At 36.5% G+C, this 24450-nt stretch overlaps 2 protein-coding genes across 3 annotated transcripts in view; both read right to left on the minus strand.

Moving 5' to 3' along the window:
* The window catches only part of CDK17 (cyclin dependent kinase 17), a 109979-nt gene that overhangs the window by 58508 nt on the left and 27021 nt on the right, over positions 1–24450 (minus strand). The window lies entirely within an intron of this gene.
* On the minus strand, positions 22831–23251 carry LOC119868360 (60S ribosomal protein L38-like). Its single transcript, XM_038558707.1, has 2 exons — positions 23142–23251; positions 22831–22930 (listed from the first exon to the last, which is right to left on the minus strand). Exons 1-2 carry the CDS (start codon positions 23249–23251, stop codon positions 22831–22833), a joined length of 210 nt encoding a protein of 69 aa, XP_038414635.1.

A 24450-nucleotide genomic window follows, 5' to 3' on the forward strand; every position in this document is an offset into this window, starting at 1 on the left:
GACCATATTCAACCAACAGATCAAAGAAGAAATCATAAGCGATATTACAAATACCTTGAAACAAATGAAAACAAAAACACATCAAAACTTATGGGATACAGGAAAAAACAATGCTGAGAAGAAATTTACAGATCTCAATTAAAAAAAGATCTCAAGTCAACAACCTAACTGTATGCTTTACAAAGCTAGAAGAACAGCAAATGAAACCCAAAGCTAGCAGAAAGATATAATAAAGATTATATTGTAAATAAAACAGATTAGAAAAACAATGCTAAGTCAACAAAACCCAATGTTGGTCTTTGGGGAAAATAACAAAGTCAACAAACTTTTAACTAGGTTGACTAAGGAAAAAAAAGAAAGGACTTAAATTACTAAAATCAGAAATGAAAATTAGGACAACCTATCAATTATGGAGAAATAAAAAGTGTTATAAGAGATTAATATGAACAACTACACACCAACAAATTGGATAATTAATGAAATGGACAAATCCTGGAAACACACAAACTACCAAAACTGACTCAAAAAGATATAGACAATCTAAACAGACCCTCAACAAGTAAGCAGTTTGAATCAGTAATCAAAGCACTTGTAACAAAGAAAAGCCCAGGACCAGATGGCTTTACTTGTGAATTCTACTTGTGAATTCTACCAAGCATTTTTTTTAGAGATTTTATTTATTTATTCATTTGAGAAAGAGAGAGAGAGAAAGAGGACATATGCAGAAGGAGGGAGCACAACTCAAGGCTCGATCCCAGGACCCCCAGATCATTACCTGAGCTGAAGGCAGATGCTTAACCCACTGAGCCACCCAGGTGCCTGAATTTTACCAAATATCGAAAGAAGAATTAATAAGAATCCTTCTTAAACTATTCTAAAAAAAACTGAGAGGGATACCTAGGTGGATCAGTTAAGCATCTGCCTTCAGCTCAGGTCATGATCTTACGGTCCTGGAAATCCTGCATCAGGGTCCCTGTTAGCAGGAAGTCACTTCTCCCTCTCACTCTGCCCCTCTTCCTGCTTATGCTCTTTCTCTCAAATAAATAAAATCTTTAAAATACAACTAAAAAGAAGGGATCACTTCCAAATTTATTCCATGAGGCCAGCATTACTGATACCAAAGCCAGACAAAGACACTACCAAAAACTACAGGCTACTACTAATAAAATATTAAAACAAAAAAACTAATATAGTAATACTAAATACTAAAAATACTAGTATCCTTTATCAATTGCAGAGTAAAAATCCCTAACAAAATGCTAAGAAATCAAACTCAACAACATACTGAAAGGATCACACTTATAACCAAGTGGGATTTATCCCCAGAAAGCAAGGGAGGTTTGATATGAGAAAATAATCAAATTAGTAACACCACATTAACAGAATGAAGGGCAAAAACCACATGAACATGTCCTAATGCAGAAAAAGCATTTAGTAAAATTCAATACCTTTTAATGATAAAACACTCAATGAAGTAGGAATATAAGGGAACTGCCTCATCATGATTAAAATCATATATGAAGGGGATCCCTGGGTGGCGCAGTGGTTTAGCGCCTGCCTTTGGCCCAGGGCACGATCCTGGAGACCCGGGATCGAATCCCACATCGGGCTCCCGGTGCATGGAGCGTGCTTCTCCCTCTGCCTATGTCTCTGCCTCTCTCTCTCTCTCTCTCTGTGACTATCATAAATAAAAAAAAATTTAAAAAAAGAAAAAAAAAAAAAAAGAAAAACCCACAGCTAATATATTCAATGGTAAAACACTGGAAACTTCTCCTAAAATCAGGAACAAGACAAGGATGCCCACTTTCACCATTCCTATTCAACATACTACTGAAAGTTCTAACCGCAGTAATTAAGCAAGAAATAAAAATAAATAGCATAATTGAAAAGGGAGACATAAAACTATTTCTATTCACAGATGACAGGATCTTATATGTGGCAAACCCTTGAAAAGGGAGACATAAAACTATTTCTATTCACAGATGACAGGATCTTATTATATGTGGCAAACCCTTTAGAATCCACATATTTAAAAAAACCTGTGTGAGCTACTAATGCATTTGGCAAAATTGGATGCAAAATAAACACACAAAAATCAATTGTATTTCTATATATTTACAATGAACATGAAAAGGACATTTACATGGCATTAAAAAAACAATGAAATACTTAGGAATAAGTTTAAACAAGTAAGTACAAGACTTGTACACTGAAAATTTCACTACAAAATATCTTTTTATCAAAGAAGATCTAAATAAATGCAAAGATATCCTATATTCATGTTTTGGAAAATTTAATAGTAAGATGACAATATTACCCAAAATGACCTACAGATTCAATGCAATCCCTATTAAAATTCCAATGGTGTTTTTTACAGAAATAAAAAAACACATGAGGGGCCTGGATGGCTCAGTCGGTTCAATATCTGCCTTCAGCTCAGTTCATGATCTCAGGGTCCTGAGATCAAGCCCCAAGTCGGGCTCCCTGCTCAGTGGAGAGACTGCTGCTCCCTATTCTTCAACTCTTTGTCCCCACCTGTGCACACTCTCTCTCCCCATTCTGTCTCACTCTATCTCAAATAAAATCTTTTTTAAAAAAAGAAAAGAAAAACACATCCTAAAGTTTATATAAAATTCCAATGAATCTAGCCAAAACAATCTTGAAGTAAAATAACAAAGTTGAAGGATTCACATTTCTTACTTTCAAAACTTACTACAAAACCCAATAATCAAAACATGGTACAGGCACAAGGACAGTCATAAATATCAATGAAAGAACTGAGCCCAGAAATAAACCTTCATCTCTAAGATCAACTGAGTTTTAACATGGTTGCCAAAACCATTCAGTGGACAAAGGATAATGTTTTCAAAAATTATGCTGGGAAGGGGGTGCCTGGGTGGCTTGGTCCATTAAGTATCAGAGTCTTGGTTTCAACTTAGGTCATGATCTAACAAGGGTGATGAGCTGGAGCCCTGAGGCAGGTTTCCAAGCTCAGCAGGGAGTCTGCTGGAGATTCTCTCTCTTTCTCCCCGGTACCCCCTTCCCAGGCATGTGCATGTGTTCATGGATCAAAGACCTAAATCTAAAAGCTAAAACTCTAAAACTCTTCTAAGAAAGCATGGGGGAAATATTCATGATGTTGGATTTAGCAATCATTTCTTTAAATATGACACCAAAAGCACAGGGAACCAAAAATAAATAAAAATAGACAAATTAGACTTCATTAGAATTAAAAACTTCTGTGCATCTAGGGATAGCATCAAGAAAGTAAAAAAAACAACATGGAGAATGGGAGAAAACCTGAATTGAATTTAAATTAAAAAGAAAAAAAAGGATGCTTTCCAAGTACAGAAGCTGCATGAGGGGAATGGGAGGCTGGGCTGTAAAATGCTGGGAACAGGGCTGCAAGGCAGAGAACAGTGTCCCCAAGGCCTGCCCCCAGTGCAAGGCCACACCCACTACAGGATGCCTTGTGGGTCTTAGGCAAATACTTTCTCCAGAAGAGAGAAAAGCCAGGGGTGCAGCTAAAGAGAAAAGAAAAGGTCTCAGCTGCTCAAAATCCTAGCAGCTGTGCTGAACAGAGAGATCTCTTACAGTTTTATGAACTGTTGGCTGGGCTATAAAGCATGAAGAAATTTCTTGAGTCTCACAAGTGCTCAGATCCTAAGACATAATGAAGGGAAAGTCTTGATTCTGCACTCAAAACATATGATACCAGTGGTGAACTAAGTAAAACTAAAGCAGTAACAGAGTCCAGATCCAAATTAGGCTATTTTTCTATTAATATTATATTTCAGCCTTCCTCCTTCAACAAGGTCATGGAGATCTATTTATGTAAATAAACGTAACTATATGTCATCACTCTAAATGACTGTACCATACAGCAGAAATTTTTTTTTTAAGATTTTTATTTGTTTATTTATTCATAGAGACACACAGAGAGAGGCAGAGACACAGGCAGAGGGAGAAGCAGGCTCCACACAGGGAGCCCGACATGGGACTAGATCCCGGGTCTCCAGGATCACACCCCAGGCTGCAGGCAGCACTAAACCGCTGTGCCACCGGGGCTGCCCAGCAGAAATGTTTTATACTACAGTTTTCATCACACAGAATATTAAGACATGTATCTAAGAATAAGATTTAAGAAAATTAATATATTTTACTGCTTCGTAAAGTAAGCAAGTAAAGTAAGTAAAACTGTGTCCTTCCCTGCAAATGCATATAAGGGGAAGAATGCTGCTGCTATGATCTAAAATAAGGAGCCAGTAGTTGTATACACTACTGCATATGTACCATGAGAGCAAATGTCCACAGTTTTAAAAAGTCAAATAATGGGGATCCCTGGATGGCTCAGCGGTTTGGTGCCACCCTTCAGCACAGGGCGTGGTACTGGAGTCCTGGAATCGAGTCCCACATTGATCTCTGCCTCTCCCTCTCTCTGTGTCTCTCATGAAATAAATAAGTAAAATCTTAAAAAAAAAAAAAAGTCAAATAATGAAATAATGTTTTAGTATTACAAAAATTAGTTTTGATCTTGCAGGCTCTCTGAAAGGGTTTCAGGATCATGGATCACATTGGGAGATCTGCCAACTTAGTTTCCCAAACTTAATTCCAATTAACTTATCTTAGCGAACTGAATATTAGTAATTAAATAAGTTAATAATTGGCTATTAATAATAGAAATCATATAATCAAAATTACCAACTGCTGAGCTCAGGAAGAAGAGCAAGTTTAGGGGAGAGAAAATGAATTCAGGACTGAACCTATTGGAGCAAATGTAAATGAATCTAGAACTTAAAAACAAAAAGTTTAAAGGGCAGATCTGAGAGTTACATTTATAAAACTGATTAAAGCCAGGCAGAATATGGGTGATAAGAGAGAAGGTCAGAAATGTGAGGAACACCTATAATTAATAAGTGGATAAAGGGTAAGTCATTAAAGCACTTCCAAAAAGAATGAAATGGACACAAACTGTGACAAATGAAAGGATGTTAGAGACCATCAGGGTCAACCAATTCATTTTTCTGGTTCAGGAAACAAAGCTTGAAGAGGCTCAAAAAATGATCTGGCCAACTCTCTGAAAGTAAGAGCATCAGGTTTTAAAATGCCATTTTAGAATCCCAAATCAGTTTTCTTTCCATAGTACAAAATTTCCAGAGTTAGGAAGCAATTCTTTCATATTCCAACTAGAGAATTAAAATCTAGCATCAGGGACAGATATCAAGGAGAAAATAACACATGTATTTCTACTTCCTCTAAACCCTGCTCCTCTTATTAGCCTATCACCTCTTCTGGTTGTCTTCATATCCCACAATCATGCATCAACCAAACCTGTAGGCTCTGCCTTCAAAATATATCCAGAGTCCAATCACTTCTTATCATCTAAACTGTTAAAATATTAACCCAACCCTGATCATCTCTTTACCTAGAATTTTTAGAGCATCCTAACCAGCCTTCCTGCTCTCACTCCACCACCTTCCCTGTTCTGCCCAATGACCATTGTGCATTTTCTATGCAGCAGCCAGAGCAAACACTAAATCATAAATAACATCATCTCTCTTCTTCAAAATCCTCCAACTACTGGCACTTTAACTCAGTAATTAACCCCAAAGCCCTTAAATGGCTTACAAGACCCTATATGACCTGTCTGCCATTCTCCTTTTTAAATCTCATCTGCAACTATTCTGTTCCCATCTACTCTATTCTAGCAGCACAGCAGTCTCTGCTGATACTGCCTTTGTACTTGCTCTTCTTGGCTTGGCATGCACTTCTCCCAGATCTTCTCACATCTTTCTGGGTGTACTCAAATAGCACTTCCCTGGTCACCCTATATATAAGAGACAACTCCATACCCAGGTTACTCTATCCCTCTTGTTTTAATTTCCTCTATAGCCTTTCTGACTTGACATTCTAAATACCAGTTTTATTGCTTATTCCCTCCACTAGAATTTAATCTCAAGAGCAAGGACTTAATGTTTTGTTCATTATTGTACTTAGTACAAAACCCAGCATTTAGTACAAAACCTGGCACTCAATAGGCAACAAACCTCTCAAGCAAAAGAACAAAAGCAAATAATAAACATTAGTATAACCTAAGATCTTTCTCTCTATTTAAAGTCGATCTACTGGGTGCCTGGCTGGCTCAGATGGTTGAGCATGTGCCTTTGCCTTGGGTTGTGATCCCAGGGTCCTGGGATCAAGCCCCGCATTGAGCTCCTTGCTCAGCCAGGAGCCTGCTTCTCTCTCACACTCTCCCTGCTATGTGCTCTCTCTCTCTCTGTCAAATAAATAAATAAAATGTTAAAAAAAATTTAAGTCCATCTATTAACTGGTAAAGTTTTAGATCACCGTCCCATTCTGATGGCTCTGCTTAGGTTTTCCCTTTTATGTTAAAAAGTTTTATTTATTCATTCAACAAACATTCACACAGAGGCCCTATCATGTCTCACACAGTATGAGGCACTGAAGGCAAAAAGATAAATAAAACAAGAAATCTGCCCACAAGAAACTTAGTTCTAGAGAGGCATTACATCATTTTCAGAACAATAAAGTTGTAGTATCACAAATGAGGGTAACTGTGGGCTATGTTAATAAACTAAATATTAAAATTGTTACAAAAGCTAAACAATTCATTGAACAAAATACTCAAAATGTACTTTTCATGCAAACTGCTTCACCAGTTTGACAACTTCTATAAAATTTAATTGGCTGAAAAGATCAAGACATTTAGTTCACTACACTCGAACATGAAATGGTATCCCCCTATTCATCTTCATTCATTATCCCTTGGATTCATTAACATCTTAGGCAAAACCTACAACAGTCACCAAGAAACTTCTAACAGGCTTATTAATGCATCTCAATACATTCACTGGGCTAATCCCCAAATCCTGGCTTTTCACTAGAAGTTATTTTAGTTAATTTCTTTAAATGTATTTTTGCTGGAGCACCTGAGTTGCTCAGTCAATTAACTGTCTGCCAGGCATCCTGGGATTGAGCCCTGCGTAGGGCTCCCCACTCAGCAGGGAGTTTGCTTCTTCCTCACCCTCTGCCCCTCCCCTCTCTTGTACTTACACATGCACCCTAACAAATAAAATATTTTTTTAAAAATGTTTAAACACATATTTTCACTTACATTGCTGGGCAATACATTGAAATTCAAAATAATGATTAAAATCTGATTTTTAAAAATGACTCAAAATGTAAATATTTTCATCACAAATAATAATAAATTGATCTGCAGATGATAAATGCCCACAGAAAGGGCATTTGTTTGAAACAGCTGTTCAGCTTCAGTGAATTCAGAAAGTCATCTATTAGAAAAGTCATATGATGTTTTTGATAATAATGGTCTTACTCACAGCAGAACCAAAAGAGCAATTGTAATCATTTGAGGTAGTGCCTCATTTTGATACACAAATGGTTATATACAAAAAGGAAAAGGCCCACCGAAAAAGCAGTAAAGATTTGAAAAATATAAGACTTCATTAATTTTTATCTAGTCTTTCATAAATTCATAAATATAAAGTCTTTTATTTATTCCAGCTAAATTAATTTTACCAAATTCTCTATGATTAAACAAAAAAACTTTAAATTAAATTATAAAACCAGAAGTTCCTTGAAAGATACAAATGTTTCCTCTTTTTTTTTTTTTTTTTTTTTTTCAAATGTTTCCTCTTTTTGGTAATTTTAATTTTCTTAAGTAGGCACCATGCCCAATGTGGGGCTTGAATTCATGACCGAGAGATCAAGAGACAATGGCTCTACCAACTGAGGCAGCCAGGTGCCCCTACAAACTGATTTTTATTTTTTTTTAAGATGTTATTTATTCATTTGTGAGAGACACTGAGAGAGACAGACATAGGCAGATGGAGAATCAGGCTCCTGAAGGGGAGCCTAAGGCAGGACTCAATCCCGGGGACTCCGGGACACCTGAGCCACAGGCAGCCACTCAACCGCTGAGCCACCCAGGCATCCCTACAAACTGTTTTTAAAACACCTGTTCTGGGACGCCTGGATGGCTCAGTGGTGGAACGTCTGCCTTCAGCGCAGGGCGTGATCCCAGAGTCTGGGATCGAGTCGACATCGGGCTCCCTGTGAGGAGCCTGCTCCTCTCTCTGCCTGTCTCTCTCTCTCTCTCTCTTTCTCTCTGTGTGTCTCTCATGAATAAATAAAATCTTAAAAAAAAAAAACAAAAAAACCTGTCCTTCCAATTATCCCCTGCACCCTTGAAAATCAATCATCATCTCTGATAGCTAATGAAACTACTACTGTAAAAGAAAATTTAAACTCCTCCACTCTAATTCAAAAATAAAGAAGGCAGGGGCACCTAGGTGGCTCAGTGGTTGAGCATCTGCCTTTCGCTCAGGTCATGATCCCGAGGTCCTGGAATCCAGTCCCCTATCAGGCTCCCCGCCTTTGTCTCTGCCTCTCTCTCATGAATAAATAAAATCTTTAAAACAAACAAAAAAACCCCAAAGAATGCAATTCAAATTATCATTCGCTATCTCAGTTAAGTGATGAGAGCTCCTAATCATGGGTTTGCATATAAGTACTATATTTCTCAAAGGAGAACTACAGAAAGAAAGTCAACTACTGATTATTCTGGGCTTCAAATTACTTTACTTAGTTCCTTGAGAACTAATACTTTTAAACAATACAGGGAGCACTGAGAGTTTACAGCTTTGTGTTGTACCTGACCTATCTTCTGTCTAGAGTATTTGGCAAAGAGTCAACTAGTGATAATATTAGGACAATAGTTTCAAAGTTCTTCTTGAGGAATGTAAAGTAGTTTATATGAAATGTTCTCTAAGCATTAAAGAAAAAACAGTACTCCTAAAAGCTTTTTTTTTTTTTTTAATAACAGAAAATAATGGCACTGAAACTAATGAAACAAAACTGATCTAGGCACTTTTCAATTACAAGATCAGACAAAGTAACCTACATTTTTACACTCCTGATTTATATATATGCCAGAAACTCAAAGATCATTCTTTACAATTTCCATTCCCTTAAATGTCATATTAAATTGCATCAAGTCAGACTGTATTTCTTTCTCTTTTTTTTTAAAAGATTTTATTTATTTATTCATGAGACACACAGAGAGGCAGAGACATAGGCAGAGAGAGAAACAGGCTCTGCACCAGGTGCTCGATGCAGAACTTGATCCCAGGACCCCAGGATCACGACCGGAGCCAAAAGTAGACACTCAACCCCTAAGCTACCCAGGCATCCCCAGACTCTATTTCTTTCATATCCCATTCCCTTCTATCTCCACTGCTAAATCTTAGCTTAAATCATAATGATTTATTTTTTAAATCATTACAACAAGGCTCATAAAATAGCTTCCCTAGTTTTTTCAAAAGATAAAATAAGTAAACCTCTAGCAATTCTGGTCAAGAAAAAAAAATAATGCATAGTATAACAATGGTGGAAATTAATTAGGTACCATTTTGTGAAGTTAAATACTGTATACTCTTTGAGCCTGCAATTTTTATTCTGGGTACACATCTGAGAGAAATTTTTAACACATTTACCCAGAAATATGAGTAGAAATATGCTCATAACAACATGTCTGTAATAGCATAATACTGGTAACAACCCAAATGTCTATAGTATGGAACTGTCTATAGTAAGGATCAATTATAATAAGTTTGCAGAATGGAATACTATATACAGTGATAAAAATGAGTAAACTACAACCACATGCAACAAGAATGAATATTATTAACACGATATCTAATCAAAAAAGCAAATCCAGAAGAACATGTTTTAGCATATTCTTTTTTAAAAAATAAAACCAAGAAAAAAAAACATTGTTTAGGTAAATGTATTTATAATAAAACTTTTATAAAATGTAAAAGACTGAAATACAAAGTTCAGAATGATAGTTACCATTTAGGGAGAGGCAAGGAAAACACACAGGAGGATCTAAGTTATTGGCATGTTTGAGAAACTGGATTCACAGATATTACTTTACTGAAGTTTAAATACATTCTGTGTAAGGTTATGCACAAACCAGTAATAATAATGTGTCATGAGCCAAGAATTGTGATTATGACAATTCTGTGCAAATTGGTGGGAAAATGCTAATTAAGTTTAGAGGGAAAAATCAGTAATGAAAGGAAAGGCATAATTAAAGACTGAGTGGGTTAAAAATCTTAAGAGAATAAATGAAATGTTTTAATAATAAAAAGGACATAGTCAAAATGGTTGATTTTTCCCCCCAATCCTGCCACTAAGTAGCTGTGTAATCTCGGACTAAGTCACTTAACTCACTTAACAGATGAGCTTCCAAAACAGACTATGCTCAGATGGATTTCTTTCTTTTATTTTCAGATACAAATGGCCTATATTTCATGTTATCAGGTATAAAATCTGGTCACTTCTGAAAGATGTACCATTCCATTCTGGGCTTCCCTTCTTTTCCTGGCCTACCAACATTATCTAATACCTGTCACTAAGCTTGTGCCCACAGATAAAAATAAGGCACCTAACTAAATCATCCCAGTAGATTCTCTTTGCTACTTCTACTGATATTACAACCACTTACACTGAACTTCAAAAGATATATATATATACTGGAGAACAGTTTTTATATGACATGTATTTGCTCAACAAATGTTGCTACAAAAAAGTTATGTTGATTAACACCAATTATCTAAGTCAGGCTCAACTACGTTATGCTACAATAACAAATACCAACAAATCTTGGTGGCTTAAAATAACTAAGATTTTATTCTTTTATGCTATCTGCTCATTGAGAGCACTCCTCCAAGTCTTCAGGGACCTAGGCTAAAGTAGCAGCCACCACAGGAAGGAGACAGTGTGGCAAAGTATATGCGGACTCCTACAGCCTCCATTTAGGAGTATCACACACTACTTGACTCACACTTAATTGGCTAAATCATGTCCCTTGGCCATGCCTAATTTTAATTTAGCAGGAATATCTACCATATTCCCAAGAGGAGAGTAAAAATATATGTGAACAATTTTCACAATTTCACAATGTGGAAACATCAAATGAAATGTTAACATACTATGATGTATGAAAAATTCAAGAATACAAAGAGAGGAGCCTGGTTCTAGGCTCAACGGATGAGCATCTGCCTTTGCTGAGGTTGTGATCCCGGGGTTCTAGGATCAAGTCCCACATCAGGTTCCCCGCAGAGGAGCCTGCTTCTCCCTCTGCCTATGTCTCTGCCTCTCTGTGTCTCTCATGAATAAATAAAATCTTTTTTAAAAAAAATTCAAGAATTCAAAAAATAATCAACATACAAGGTTTTGAAAAAATTTACCAACACGTATACCAACAAATTGGACAACCTAGAGAAGATGGATAATTCCTAGAAACATAATAGCCACCAAAACTGAAACAAGAAATACAAAATCTGAACAGACCAATTCCCAGCAAAGAAACTGAATCAGTGATCCAAAAACTCCCAACAAATAAAAGTCCAAGACCAGATGGTTTCACAGGCAAATTCTACTACACATTTAAAGAAGAGTTAATGCTTAGTCTTCTTAAACTACTCCAAAAAATAGAAAAGGAAGGAAAATTTCCAAATTTATTCTATAAAGCCAGCATTACCCTGATACCAAAACCAAATAAGGACACCACCACAAAAGAGAACTACAGGCCAATATCCCTGATGAACACAGATGCAAAAATCCTCAACAAAATATTAGCAAACCAGATCCAACACTACATTACAAAAATCATTCCTCACGATCAAGTGGGATTTATTCCTGGGTTGCACAAATGGTTCAATCTTCATGAATAATCAAAGTGACAAATCACATCAATATGACAAAGGAGGGGCACCTGGCTGGTGCCTGCTTCTGCGCCTCTCTCTCTCTCATGAATAAATAAAATCTTAAAAAAAAAAAAAAAAAGAAAGCAATCTTATTTACAATTGCACCACAAATACTAAAATATCTAGGAATAAATCTAAACAAAAAGGTAAAAGACTTGTACTCTGAAAACTATAAAACACATGTGTAAAACACATGAAAGAAACTGATCACACAGGGACATGTGGGGGGGCTCAGTCATTTAAGCATCTGCCTTCAATCCAGGTCATGATCCTGGGATCCTAGATCAAGCCCTGTGTTGGGCTCCCTGCTCAGTGGGGAGTCTGTTTCTGCCTCTTCCTTTGCCCTCTCCCCAGATCATGCTCTATCAAGTAAAATCTTTTAGAAAGAAAAAGGAAAAGGGAAAGGAAAAGGAAAAAGAAAAGGAAAGGAAAAAGAAAAAAAGAAAAAGAATAGGACAAGACATGACATTCCATGCTCATGGTTTGAAAGAACAAATATTGTTAAAATGCCTATACTACTCAAAGCAATGTACACATTTAATGCAATCCCTGTGAAAATACCAATAGTATTTTTCACAGAACTAGAACAAATAATCCTATAATTTGTATGGAATCACAAAAGACCCTGATCACCAAAGCAATATTAAAAAAGAAAAGCAAAACCAGAAGCATCACAATTCCAGGCTTCAAGTTATATTACAGAGCTGTAGTAGTCAAAATAGTATGGAGCTGGCACAAAAATAGACACATAGTTCAAGGGAGCAGAATAGGAAGCCCAGAAATAAACCTACAGTTATATAGTCAATTAATTGTCAACAAAATAGGGAAGAATATGCATGGAGAAAAACTTTCTTCAAAAGGTGTTGGGAAAACTGGACACCTATGTGAAAAAGAATGAAATTGGACCACTTTCTTGCACCATACACAAAAATACACTCAAAATGCAAAACTTGGTATCATAAAAATCCTAGAAGAGAGCACAGGCAGTAATTTTTCTGACATTGGTCATAGCAATACCCTCTGGATAGGTCTCCTGAGGCAAGGGAAATAAACTATTGGGACTACTTAAAAAAAAGAAAATCTCTGCAAAGCAAAAGAAATGACCAACAAAAACTAAGACAACCTAAGCGGTTGAATGGATAAAGATATATGCAAATGATATACTTGTTAAAGGGCTAGTATCCAAAATATATTAAAAACTGATACAGCTCAACACCCCCAAAAACCAATAATCCAAAAAAAAATGAGAAGACATGAACAGATATTTTTGTAAAGAAGACATACAGATGGCCAACAGACACAATGTAAAACACATGAAAAGATGCTCAACATCACATATCGGGGAAATGAAAATCAAAACCACAACGGAAATCACCTCAAACCTGTCAGAACAGCTAAATCAAAAACAAGAAATAACAAGGGTTGGTGAGGATGTGGAGAAAAAAGGAACCCTTGTGCACTGTTGGTGGGAATACAAACTGGTGCAGATACTGTGGAAGACTGTGGAGGTTCCTCAAAAAATTAAAAATAGAACTGTCCTACTTGGTTGGTTAAGTGTCGAACTCTTGATCACAATTCAGGTCTTGATCTCAGGTTCCTAAGTTAAGCCCTGCACTAGCTCCACACTGAGCACAGAGCCCATTAAAAAAAAAAAAAAAAAAAAAAAAAAAAGGGAGAAGAACTGCCCTATGATACAGTAATCATGCTACTGGATATTTTTACCCAAAGCACAGGAAAACACTAATTCGAGGAATATATGCACCCCCGTTTATTGCAGCACTATTTATAATAGCTAAACTATGGAGCAGCCCAAGTGTCCCTGACAGATGAATGGATAAAGATGTGGTATATATAAAGATAGATGTATAAATATACACGTCTATATATATAGATATGGGCAGATAGATATATGTATATTTATATAGATACATACAATGGAATACTATTCAGCCATTTAAAAAGAATGAAATGGAGATCCCTGGGTGGCACAGCGGTTTGGCGCCTGCCTTTGGCCCAGGGCGCGATCCTGGAGATCCGGGATCGAATCCCACGTCGGGCTCCCGGTGCATGGAGCCTGCTTCTCCCTCTGCCTATGTCTCTGCCTCTCTCTCTCTCTCTCTGTGACTATCATAAATAAATAAAAATTAAAAAAAAAATAAGAAGAATGAAATGGGGGAACCCTGGGTGGCACAGCAGTTTGGTGCCTGCCTTTGGCCCAGGGCGCGATCCTGGAGACCGGGGATGGAGTCCCACGTTGGGCTCCTGGTGCATGGAGCCTGCTTCTCCCTCTGCCTGTGTCTCTGCCTCTCTCTCTCTCTCTCTCTCTCTCTCTGCATCTCTATGAATAAATAAATAAAATCTTTAAAAAAAAAAAAAAAGAAGAATGAAATCTTGCCATTCTCAACAACAGGAATGGTGTTAGAGAGGGCAACCCGGGTGGCTCAGCGGTTTAGCGCCGCCTTTGGCCCAGGGCGTGATCCTGGGGACCCAGGATCGAATCCCACATCATGCTCCCTGCATGGAGCCTGCTTCTCTCTCTGCCTGTGTCTCTGCGCCTCTATGTCTCTTGTGAATAGATAAAATCTTAAAAAAAAAAAAAAAGGAATGGTGCTAGATAGTATAATGCTTAGTGAAATAAGCCAGTAAGGGAAAGACAAATACCACATGATTTCACTCACATATGGAAGTTAAAAAACAAAGGGGAAAGTAAAAGAGAGACAAATCAAAAAACAGACTCTTAACTACAGAGAACATACAAATGGTTACCAGAAGGGAGGTAGGTGGTGGTGGTTGGGGGGGGGGGGGGGGAGAACTAGTGAAACAGGTGAAGAGGATTAGGAGGGCACCTGTTTCGATGAGCACTAAGTAGTGTATGGAACTGCTGGATCACTATATAGTACATCTGAAACAAGCAATAGCACCACATGTTAACTACACTGGAACAAAACGATTTAGCAACATAAAAACTCAAAAAGTAAATAGAAGGCTAAATGACCAGATACCCATCAAAATTCTGAAAGATAAAGCAAAAACTCAGGGCACCTGGGTGGCTCAGAGGTTGAGCATCTATCTTTGGCTCAGGTTGTGATCCCCGTGTCTTAGGATCAAGTCCCAAAATCAGGATCCCCACAGGGAGCCTGCTTCTCCCTCTGCATATGTCTCTGCATCTCGTGTCTCTCATGAATAAATAAAATCTTTTAAAAAAATAAAGCAAAAAAAAAAAAATCTACATCCCTCAACAAGTATAAAGAAATTTCAGGGAAATACTTTTTTCCTTAAAATCTCAGTATTGTAGACTAAGACATTCAAATTAGTTAGCTTATCAACAGATCCTCTCCTACAAATAAGTCGGAATAGAAAGATGTCCCCAACTCTCTCAGTCTGAAAAACTGTAACTATAGATTTAAATTGTTTGATTTAAACTGAGGAGGAGGTAGCCTATACTAAAGAGTATAACAATAGAATGACGTGGGTGCCAATATGTTGTACCGTGATGGGAGTTAAGGGTCTGGAACTAGGGTATTTGTAGGCCAAGATGACTCCACTAAATACTGGAGGCAAAGTGTATTGCAATCAAAATAACTAGAAGACCTGGAAGCCCTCTGGTTGGCCCTATATCAAGCATTAATGATGCACTAATAAGTAAAGCACACTGTAATACAGGGCTCATTCCATGAGCATAATGAAGGTAGAAGGGAAGGAGAAGCTTAAAATCTCAATCAAAAGTGAGACATGACAGGTATAGGCCTGATAACCTGAGAAATATCATCATGATTGGATCTGGATTCTTCCCTGGAACAAAGCCGTATAAGAGTTGGTGAAAATGTAGTGAGATAAGTCAATCTCACAAACAACGGAACTAGAACAATTAAACCAGAAAACCCAAATCAAGCCTTAGGTATGTGACTTTTAGAAGAGTATTAAATAACCTTTGATGCCATGTTAACATTTGATTTAAATATCTCAGTATCTGAGGACCTTCATATGCCAAAAATAATCAAAATAAGATCTTTCCCTTTATCAGGTAATTTTTGTGATGACTTCTGCCCTTTACAACCATATCTACAAGCATATTTATTAATTAAAATATTTATTGGCCTCAAAGTGAGAAATTAAAAGAAAGCAGGGAGCGACAGTGAAGTGGAATAATGATATATTCTCAAGCAGCTCTGGGACCACAGATAAGGGAAGACATCTGATAGAGGATACAGAGAACAAAAAAGACCTAGCACACTGCAGAGGTTCAATAACTACTAAATGAAGAATGGCCTAATGTGACCTCCAGGGCTTTGGTCTGTAAAGGCCTACTATTTTGACCAGTCTATTATTAGTCAGGTATCAGTCAAAAGACAGAAATCGTATCAGTAATTTTTACAGAGAATTTAGTATAAGTTGTTAACCACAAACTGGAGAACTGGAAAGGCAAAAAAAGGAATCATATAATCACAAAGATAGTAATGACAGGAAGCAGCTATGACACCCCCCTTCCCACCCACCCCCCAACCCAGAGCTGAGGGAAACAAAAGGAAGTGATTGGAATTACAAAACTCAAGGGTTTGGAGAAATCCTGTAAAACTGGAGCCCAGATCTCTAAAAATAAAGCACTCTTTAAAGAACACTAAGAACCAAGAACTTGAAGGAGGGTCCCTCCAAAACTGGGACACAAATCCCTGAAAGGGAACAAAAGGCTAGCTGATGGTATCTAGGAGGGATGTGGTGAGGTTCTATGAGTGTGGAAAAATGCAAAATGGAGTCATTTGCCCCTCCTACTCTTGCCAGGGTGAAGTCCTCTGTTGCTGTGAAGATAAAGATAGGAAGAAGTAAACATAAAGGAGCAAGTCGCTTGTCCCTCCCCTTGCTTTCCTATTTCCCACTCTCTTATTGGTAGAATTTAATAGACAACCAGGTGGGAAATGAGAAATACAGTTTGAAGGGTCTCAGCTCCTACGCCAGGTAATAAAGTTTAGAAGGATGAGTCTGAAGCTCACAAAAAATACCTTAAAAGCCAGCATCACCTATACAATTTTCTTCTCTCTAGATACTTAAGGCAATATTCTGCAAATATTTACAAGGCTCTAGTTAAATTAAGCAATTTGATTTTTCTCATGACTTTTGAGGAAATTATATAGTCAACACTAAAATAAGAGCACCTACTTTAACACTCCAAACTTTAAAAGAACCACCACCCTTGCTGTACTCTATAAATTAGGCAATGCACCGACCTTCTCAACAAAATCAGAACCTCAAGGGATGCCTGGGTGGCTCAGAGGTTGAGCATCTGTCTTCGGCCCAGGGCGTGATCCTGGAGCCCCGGGATCGAGTCCTACATCGGGCTCCCTGCATGGAGCCTGCTTCTCCCTCTGCCTGTGTCTCTGCCTCTCTCTCTTTCTCTGTTTCTCATGAATAAATAAATGAAATCTTTAAAAAAAAAAAAAAATCAGAACCTCAAGAGTTTGAAAACAATCTTGTGGCTCCAATTTAGTATCTATATGAAACTTTAAAACTCTCATGTATTCAAATATTGTCACAAGATTAATGTGAATTAATGACAGGCCTGAATTGCTAAAATTTTAGATGAATGCTATTTCATTATTTCAAAAATGTAAATAGCTTTTTCTTTTGGACAAAATATTTTCCTAGTAATTAATTTTAATATTTTTATTGCCTGAAATGTTCTGAATCTTCCTCTGGAATAGATGACTTACACATACATCACTTCAAAATACCATATATTTCACCAAATTGAAGATGCCATCGATTATAGAACACAGCATTATTGCATAAATCACTAATGGGAAAAAGATGCTGTAAGTTAAACTATGACTGCATGAGTTCTTTCATGGACTTTTATGAATTCCTGAAAGAACTCTACCACATTAATAATCTAAAGTACTGAGGCACCCAGTGTCTTCGGCTCAGGTCTGATACCAGGGTCCTGGGATGAGCCCTGAGTCAGAGTCCCTGCTCAGCGGGGAGTCTGCTTCTGCTTCTCCCCCTCCCTGACCCTGCTCATGCTAATATATAGAATCTTAAAAAAAAAAAAAAGAAAAGAAAAATCTAATGTACTGAGAAGAGGTATTATCTCAGAATATATTTTAGTAACTTTTTTATTGCCGATTGCTCTTGTATCAGTTCTTATAGTGCATATAAGTATTTTGGTTTCTTAAACTTCTATTTTTATTTCCCTTACAGTATTATCTTTTTACTTACTCAATAGCATAAATATTAACCTTAGTTCACTTCTGTTCATTTTAAACTGGTGGGCTAAATAATTTTATTCAACATTTGCAGGCTAAGGAAGGAGATGGGAGAGGATGGAGAAGAATGGATACAGTTTCTGAGGTGGCCATGAAAATGTTCTGAAATCAGACTACGGTGATGACTGTATAAACGTAAATATATTTTAAAAAACCACCAAACTATACATTTTGAAGGGGTAAGTTTTACACAGAAACTGTATTCCAACAATGCTGTTAAAATTGTATTTATGATAAATTCTGCTTTCTTACATCAAAAGTTTTCAAAAAAGAAATATTTATAGTATACTTCTGAAATAATTGTAAATAAATATATCAGAAGATTCTCTAGTTCAGGTGTCAGCAAACTTTTTCAACTGAGGTTCCACAGAATCTTAGGCTCCCATGAAGTACTACTTATTCAAGAGATCATGACTTAAAAAATAATAAACTCTGCACAATGAAAGAGAAGTCACAGTGCTGCAAGGTGATCCAGCAGCTCCATTAGCAGCTTTGTGTCAGCTCCTTAAGATAGTATTTTTTAGAAATTCCACATAAACGGAGTCATGGAAGAGTATTTATTCTTACATGTGTGACTTCTATATTCAGCATGATACTGAGATTAATCCATGTTGTTGTGTGCATCCAGTTTCTTGCTGTTGCTGAAGAGTATTCCACTATATGGATATACCACATTTTCTTCATTAGCCTGTTAATGAACATTTGTTTCCAGTTTCTGAATACAGTGATTAAAGTTCCTATGAACATTCTTGTACAAATCTTTTTTGCTGGGTCATTATGGTAGATGTCCACTTAACTTTCTAAAGAATGGCCCATTTTCCAAAGTGGCCGTACAGGTTTTACATTCCACCAGCAAGGTATATGTTCTAGTTATTCCACATCATCATAAACACATTATCTTTTTTAAATTCTAGTCATTCTGATGCATCTGCCATTTTAATTTGTATTTTCCTAGTGACTAATCTCACGTATAATTCATATAACTTCTTCGAATCTTTTGTCCACTTTAAATAGAGTTGTCTTAAGACTTCTTTGGGTTTAAGTCCTTTGTCGAACATGCATTGGAAATCTCTGTTCTATGGCTTGCCTTTTGTTCTCTCTTGTTTTTTATGGTTGGTTCTCTTTGCATCCTAAAATTTCTGGTACATTATCACAAATATTTTTTCTGTATTTTTATTCTACAAGTTTTATATTTTTAGCCTTACAATTTAAGACCATTGACCATTTTCAATTACTTCTTTGTAGTTGGTGTGAGGTAAAGGTCACTGTTCATTTCCCACAGATTTTTTTTGTCTACTTGTTCTATCAGAGAGGTTTATTAAATCTACAACTGGGATCCCTGGGTGGCGCTGCGGTTTGGCGCCTGCCTTTGGCCCAGGGCGCGATCCTGGAGACCCGGGAACGAATCCCACATCGGGCTCCCGGTGCATGGAGCCTGCCTTCTCCCTCTGCCTGTGTCTCTGCCTCTCTCTCTCTCTCTCTGTGACTATCATAAATAAATAAATAAATAAATAAATAAATAAATAAATAAATAAATAAATAAATAAATAAATCTACAACTATAATTGTGGACTCTTTTCCTTTTAGCTCAATTTTTGCTTTATATTATGTATATACAAATTAGAACTGTTATATCTAATACATTGACCCTTTTAACATTATCCCTTATCTCCAATAATGTTTCTTGCCTAAAGCTACTATATCTATTAGTATAGTCACACATGCCATTTCTTAGCTAACATTTGCATGCTACATTGTTTCCCATATTTTTACTCTGAAATTGTTTATGCTTTGTGAACAGCATATAGTTGGGTTTTGCTTTTTTTTATTCAGGCTGATAATCTGTCTTATAATGGAAACATTTAGTCCATTTGCATTTAATTACTGATATAGTTGAGTTTAAGTCTACCATCTTTCTTTTTTTTTTTTCCATCTTTCTATTTTATTTTCCATTTGACCCCCGTTCTCGTCTGTCTTTTGTTCTTCTTTCATTTTTTATTAATCGAATATTATTCTATTTTATGTATTCTATAGGCTTATCTTTTAGCATCATTCATTCTTTCAGTGGTTACTGTAAAGATACAAAAATGCATCTTTATTTTCTATCTTAAACTAGTACTTTTATCATGTCCCATATAAATGAGATTCTTGTAATTTAATTCTATTTACTTCCTCTTTTTGCTACTATGGTCACATAATTACTTCTACATGTTATACTGTTTTCCAATATAACATTTCTAATGGAATATGAGAACATTGTTAAAACTGCTGGTTTAAGCAATTAACAGCCTTGCCTGCCATATTTAGCTATTACAGTACTCTGTATTCAATCATGCTTCTACTTGAGAATTTTTTCCTGTAGCCTGGTGGACTTCCTTAATATTTCCTGAAGTGTGGGCATGCTGCTAATGACTTCTCTCAGTTTTTGTTTATGCAAGAATATATTTATTTCATTTTTATTTTTCTAAGGATATTTTCAGAGTATAGAATTACTGGTTGTCTACTTCTTTTAGCACTTTAAAGGGGTTATTCCACTGTCTTTTAACTTACATAGTAGTTGAAAAGTAAACTTTGAAAATTCTTATGATTCCTCTGTAACTAACATGTCTTTTCCTCCTTCTGTTTTTATGTGGGTTTCAGCACTGTGATCTGGAACAGTATGCTGAGGAAAATATAACAGCAGGCAGACATAGTACTACTGACTCCTACTTTTAAGTTGTTAACTACTTAATAAATAGAATTATTATTTCTTTTAGCTTAGTAATGCTATGAATAGTTTTCTAAAATACCAAAGGTAAGAGTTCATTATTTATCCTATTTTGGGTTCACCAAACTTCCTCCATCAGTGGTCTTAAGAGTTCTGAAAAATAGCCATTATTTCTTCAAATATTGCTTTTGCCCCTTTCCCCTAACCATTTCATCAATGTCTTAATCTGCTTTGCTGCTATAACAAAATACCATAGATTAGAGAGCTTATAAACAACAGAAATTTCTCATGGTCTGGAAGCTGAAAGTCTGAGATCAAGGTGCCAGCACGATCATGTGAGGACCCTCTTCTGTGCTATAGACTTCTTGCTGTATTCTCTCACTTTGGAGGATTTCTTTTATATAAGCATTAATCCCACGCATGAAAGCCCCACCCTCATGACCTCAGCACCTCCCTAAAACTTCACATCCTAATACCATCACAATGGGCATTAGGATTTTGACATGAAATTTGGGGACCAAACATTCAGAGCATAACACTTAGGGACTCCAATTACACATATGTTAAATCATCTAGCTATATTATACTTGTTTTTTATGTTGTTTCTTTCCATCTTGTTTTCTTATTGCTTTAAACATATCCTCTCAATAATCCTCTCAGTTTCTATAAAGAAACACAGCAAGTACTTTAGGAAATCACCTCAATATACTTGGTCTACAGTACTTTCTAAATGGGAAAATGAAAATATTTTCCTCTATGTTTCACAAATAAACCAAAAACTGCCTTGAAAAAAAAAAATTAAGATTAGCAAATTACTGCTCCATTTTAGGGAAAATGCTGAGAATTCAGTTATACCTCAGTCTCATCCATGAAAGCTATTAAATATGTTCAAGAACGTATGAGGTCAAAACAAACAGGAGACAGAACAAGCTATATAAGGAAGGTGCTTAATTTGCAAAAAGTATCAGTTATGATAAAATCTTTTTTAGACAACAAACCTTTGTCTTTTTGCCTCAAATACCTTTTGTCAGTTTAAAAATCCTCTGGATATTTATAAAATGAGATCCTATACATTGTATTATTATTTATTATGTATTTATCCATAAGAATTTTAAAGGTTTAAAATTATCCTTAAATATATCATTCAATGTTAAATAAAAATAAAATTGCTTTTCTCCCCAAAGATGAGATATGTACTAATAGACACATGTAGATAATTCATTTACCAATTTACTATTAAAATAACATGAATGGCACCATTATGTACCTAGCCCTATGGAGTTTATAAGCAGTCTTCACATCTTATTTGATTCTTAAAATGACTCTGTAAGGTAAAAAGGTATAATTATTTACCATTCCTGTTATGCAAATGAGGAAACAAAAGCTCAAAACTTAAGTGAGTCACCATAGATTCATTAATCTACTAAATAAATCCTAATAAAATAGAAATTTAATACCTATGTGTTCCTTCCATTAATCTGTTCACAAAGAAGTTGGCTCATGTGCATATCACAAGTGAAATACAAATTATCTTTCCTTTTAATTTTTATAATATTCTTGAATAAAACTGAGTCAAAGAATGTGCGATCTTTTTCAAAAGAAAAACCACACCATAAAGCAATTTTAGCAACATCAAATTATCTGTAAAAGTTACCAAATTTCATTTACTGTCATATTAAAGTATACAAATTATTTCCTAATGAGAATATTCTAATAGAATTTTTAAAGTATTTTTAAAACTAGGTTTATACAAAGTAGATAATACTATAAATATTACCTTTACAGAAGACCTATAAACATGCCTCTTTCCTCCTTTAGTAGGCCTCTGATCATTTCTTCTTGGGGAGAATCATAAAGAATTTCCAGACTCAATACCACAAACGGTTAGGAAAAATTTTCAACTATTTCTAGTTTTACTGCCACACTTCTGAGAAGAGGTATCTGACCCTCCAATGCCATCCAGACTTTCTAGACTAGCCATTACACACACACACACACACACACACGTATTTTTAAGAATTTTAATACACTTCAAACCAGTGTGCCAGGTTCATTTCAGCTCCTTCACTGCCAAACCTGGGGGCAGGGACTGCTTCGGTTTCTCTTCTTTCTCTTTATCTGTGATGACCAATGTATAAAGGTATCTGCTGTATCAAACTTTATTTTTTTTAATTTTTTTTTTTTTAATGATAGTAACAGAGAGACAGAGACAGAGAGAGAGAGAGGCAGAGACACAGGCAGAAGGAGAAGCAGGCTCCATGCACCTGGAGCCCGACGTGGGATTCGATCCCAGGTCTCCAGGATCGCGCCCTGGGCCAAAGGCAGGCGCCAAACCGCTGCGCCACCCAGGGATCCCTGTATCAAACTTTAAACTTCACATTATCCACATTTTTCCTGATCTTGACAGATTTGGCATCCTTTAGCCTGGCCATGAGCAGAAAGTTTTTGAATTCTTCAATTTTGTGAGGCATGGCTACAAGGGATGCAGAGAGTGTGCAGAGGGATGGCTACAAGGGATGCAGAGAATGTGCAGAGGGCACCACCCAAAAGACCTACCCAGTGTATTTTTAAATAAAATTATTTATAATTATCAATGAACTCTTTGAAAACAGTACTGTCAAGTATCAGACACTCCATCAGAGAAACAGGGCACACTCATTACTATATGAACACAGGTGTTACCTTGCTACATAGCAAGTCATTTCTGTGATTACTTTTATGGACATTATAACCCAGTCCTTCAAATACAGGACTAGGTTATATACTGAAGTCTTTTAGTTCTAAGTATAATAAACCACAGCCACTGATATAATAACATTATATACTATATAATATGTCATTCTATCTAGTGTATTGCAACATACAGGACAAATAGACATGAAGAAAATAAAAAGCATCTTTGAAAACTAAGTGGAATTATAAGCTGCTATTTAATAAAGTAAACTATCCTGGGATGCCTGGGAGGCTCAGCAGTTTGGGGCCTGCCTTAGGGTATGATCCTAGAGGCCCAGGATGGAGTCCCACATCAGGCTCCCTGCATGGAGCCTGCTTCTCTCTCTGCCTGTGTCTCTGCCTCTGTGTGTGTGTCTCTCATGAATAAATAAATAAAATCTTAAAAAAAAAAAAAAAGTCAACTGCCAAAACAAAGTCAGTTAATGGTAACCGGCTAAGGCTAAGATCCATAATTTGATCCTACATAAGTCAGGAATATCACATAGCTGTAACTCTGGACACTTAGAAAATATGTATCAGTGGCCTATGAGGATTTAGCAAAATTATAGGTGGTTTAATGCCATCAGTCAACAGAAAGGTATACAACTCCAAAGGATGTGATGTTGTGTAAACGTCTGGGTCCTGTTGTTTTTTTCTAAGTAGAAAGATACTAACTACGTAAGTCAACAAAATTACAATGCTTACAAAACACCTCAATACATTTTATTACTTCCGTATTTCTTTTTCCTCTCATTTCATGACTTTTTTTTTTAATTTGTATTTATTTATGATAGTCACAGAGAGAGAGAGAGAGAGAGGCAGAGACACAGGCAGAGGGAGAAGCAGGCTCCATGCACCGGGAGCCCGATGTGGGATTCGATCCCGGGTCTCCAGGATCGTGCCCTGGGCCAAAGGCAGGCGCCAAACCGCTGCGCCACCCAGGGATCCCATTTCATGA

The sequence above is a fragment of the Canis lupus genome, chromosome 15 (assembly GCF_011100685.1).
Source record: "Canis lupus familiaris isolate Mischka breed German Shepherd chromosome 15, alternate assembly UU_Cfam_GSD_1.0, whole genome shotgun sequence".
Taxonomy (NCBI): domain Eukaryota; kingdom Metazoa; phylum Chordata; class Mammalia; order Carnivora; family Canidae; genus Canis; species Canis lupus.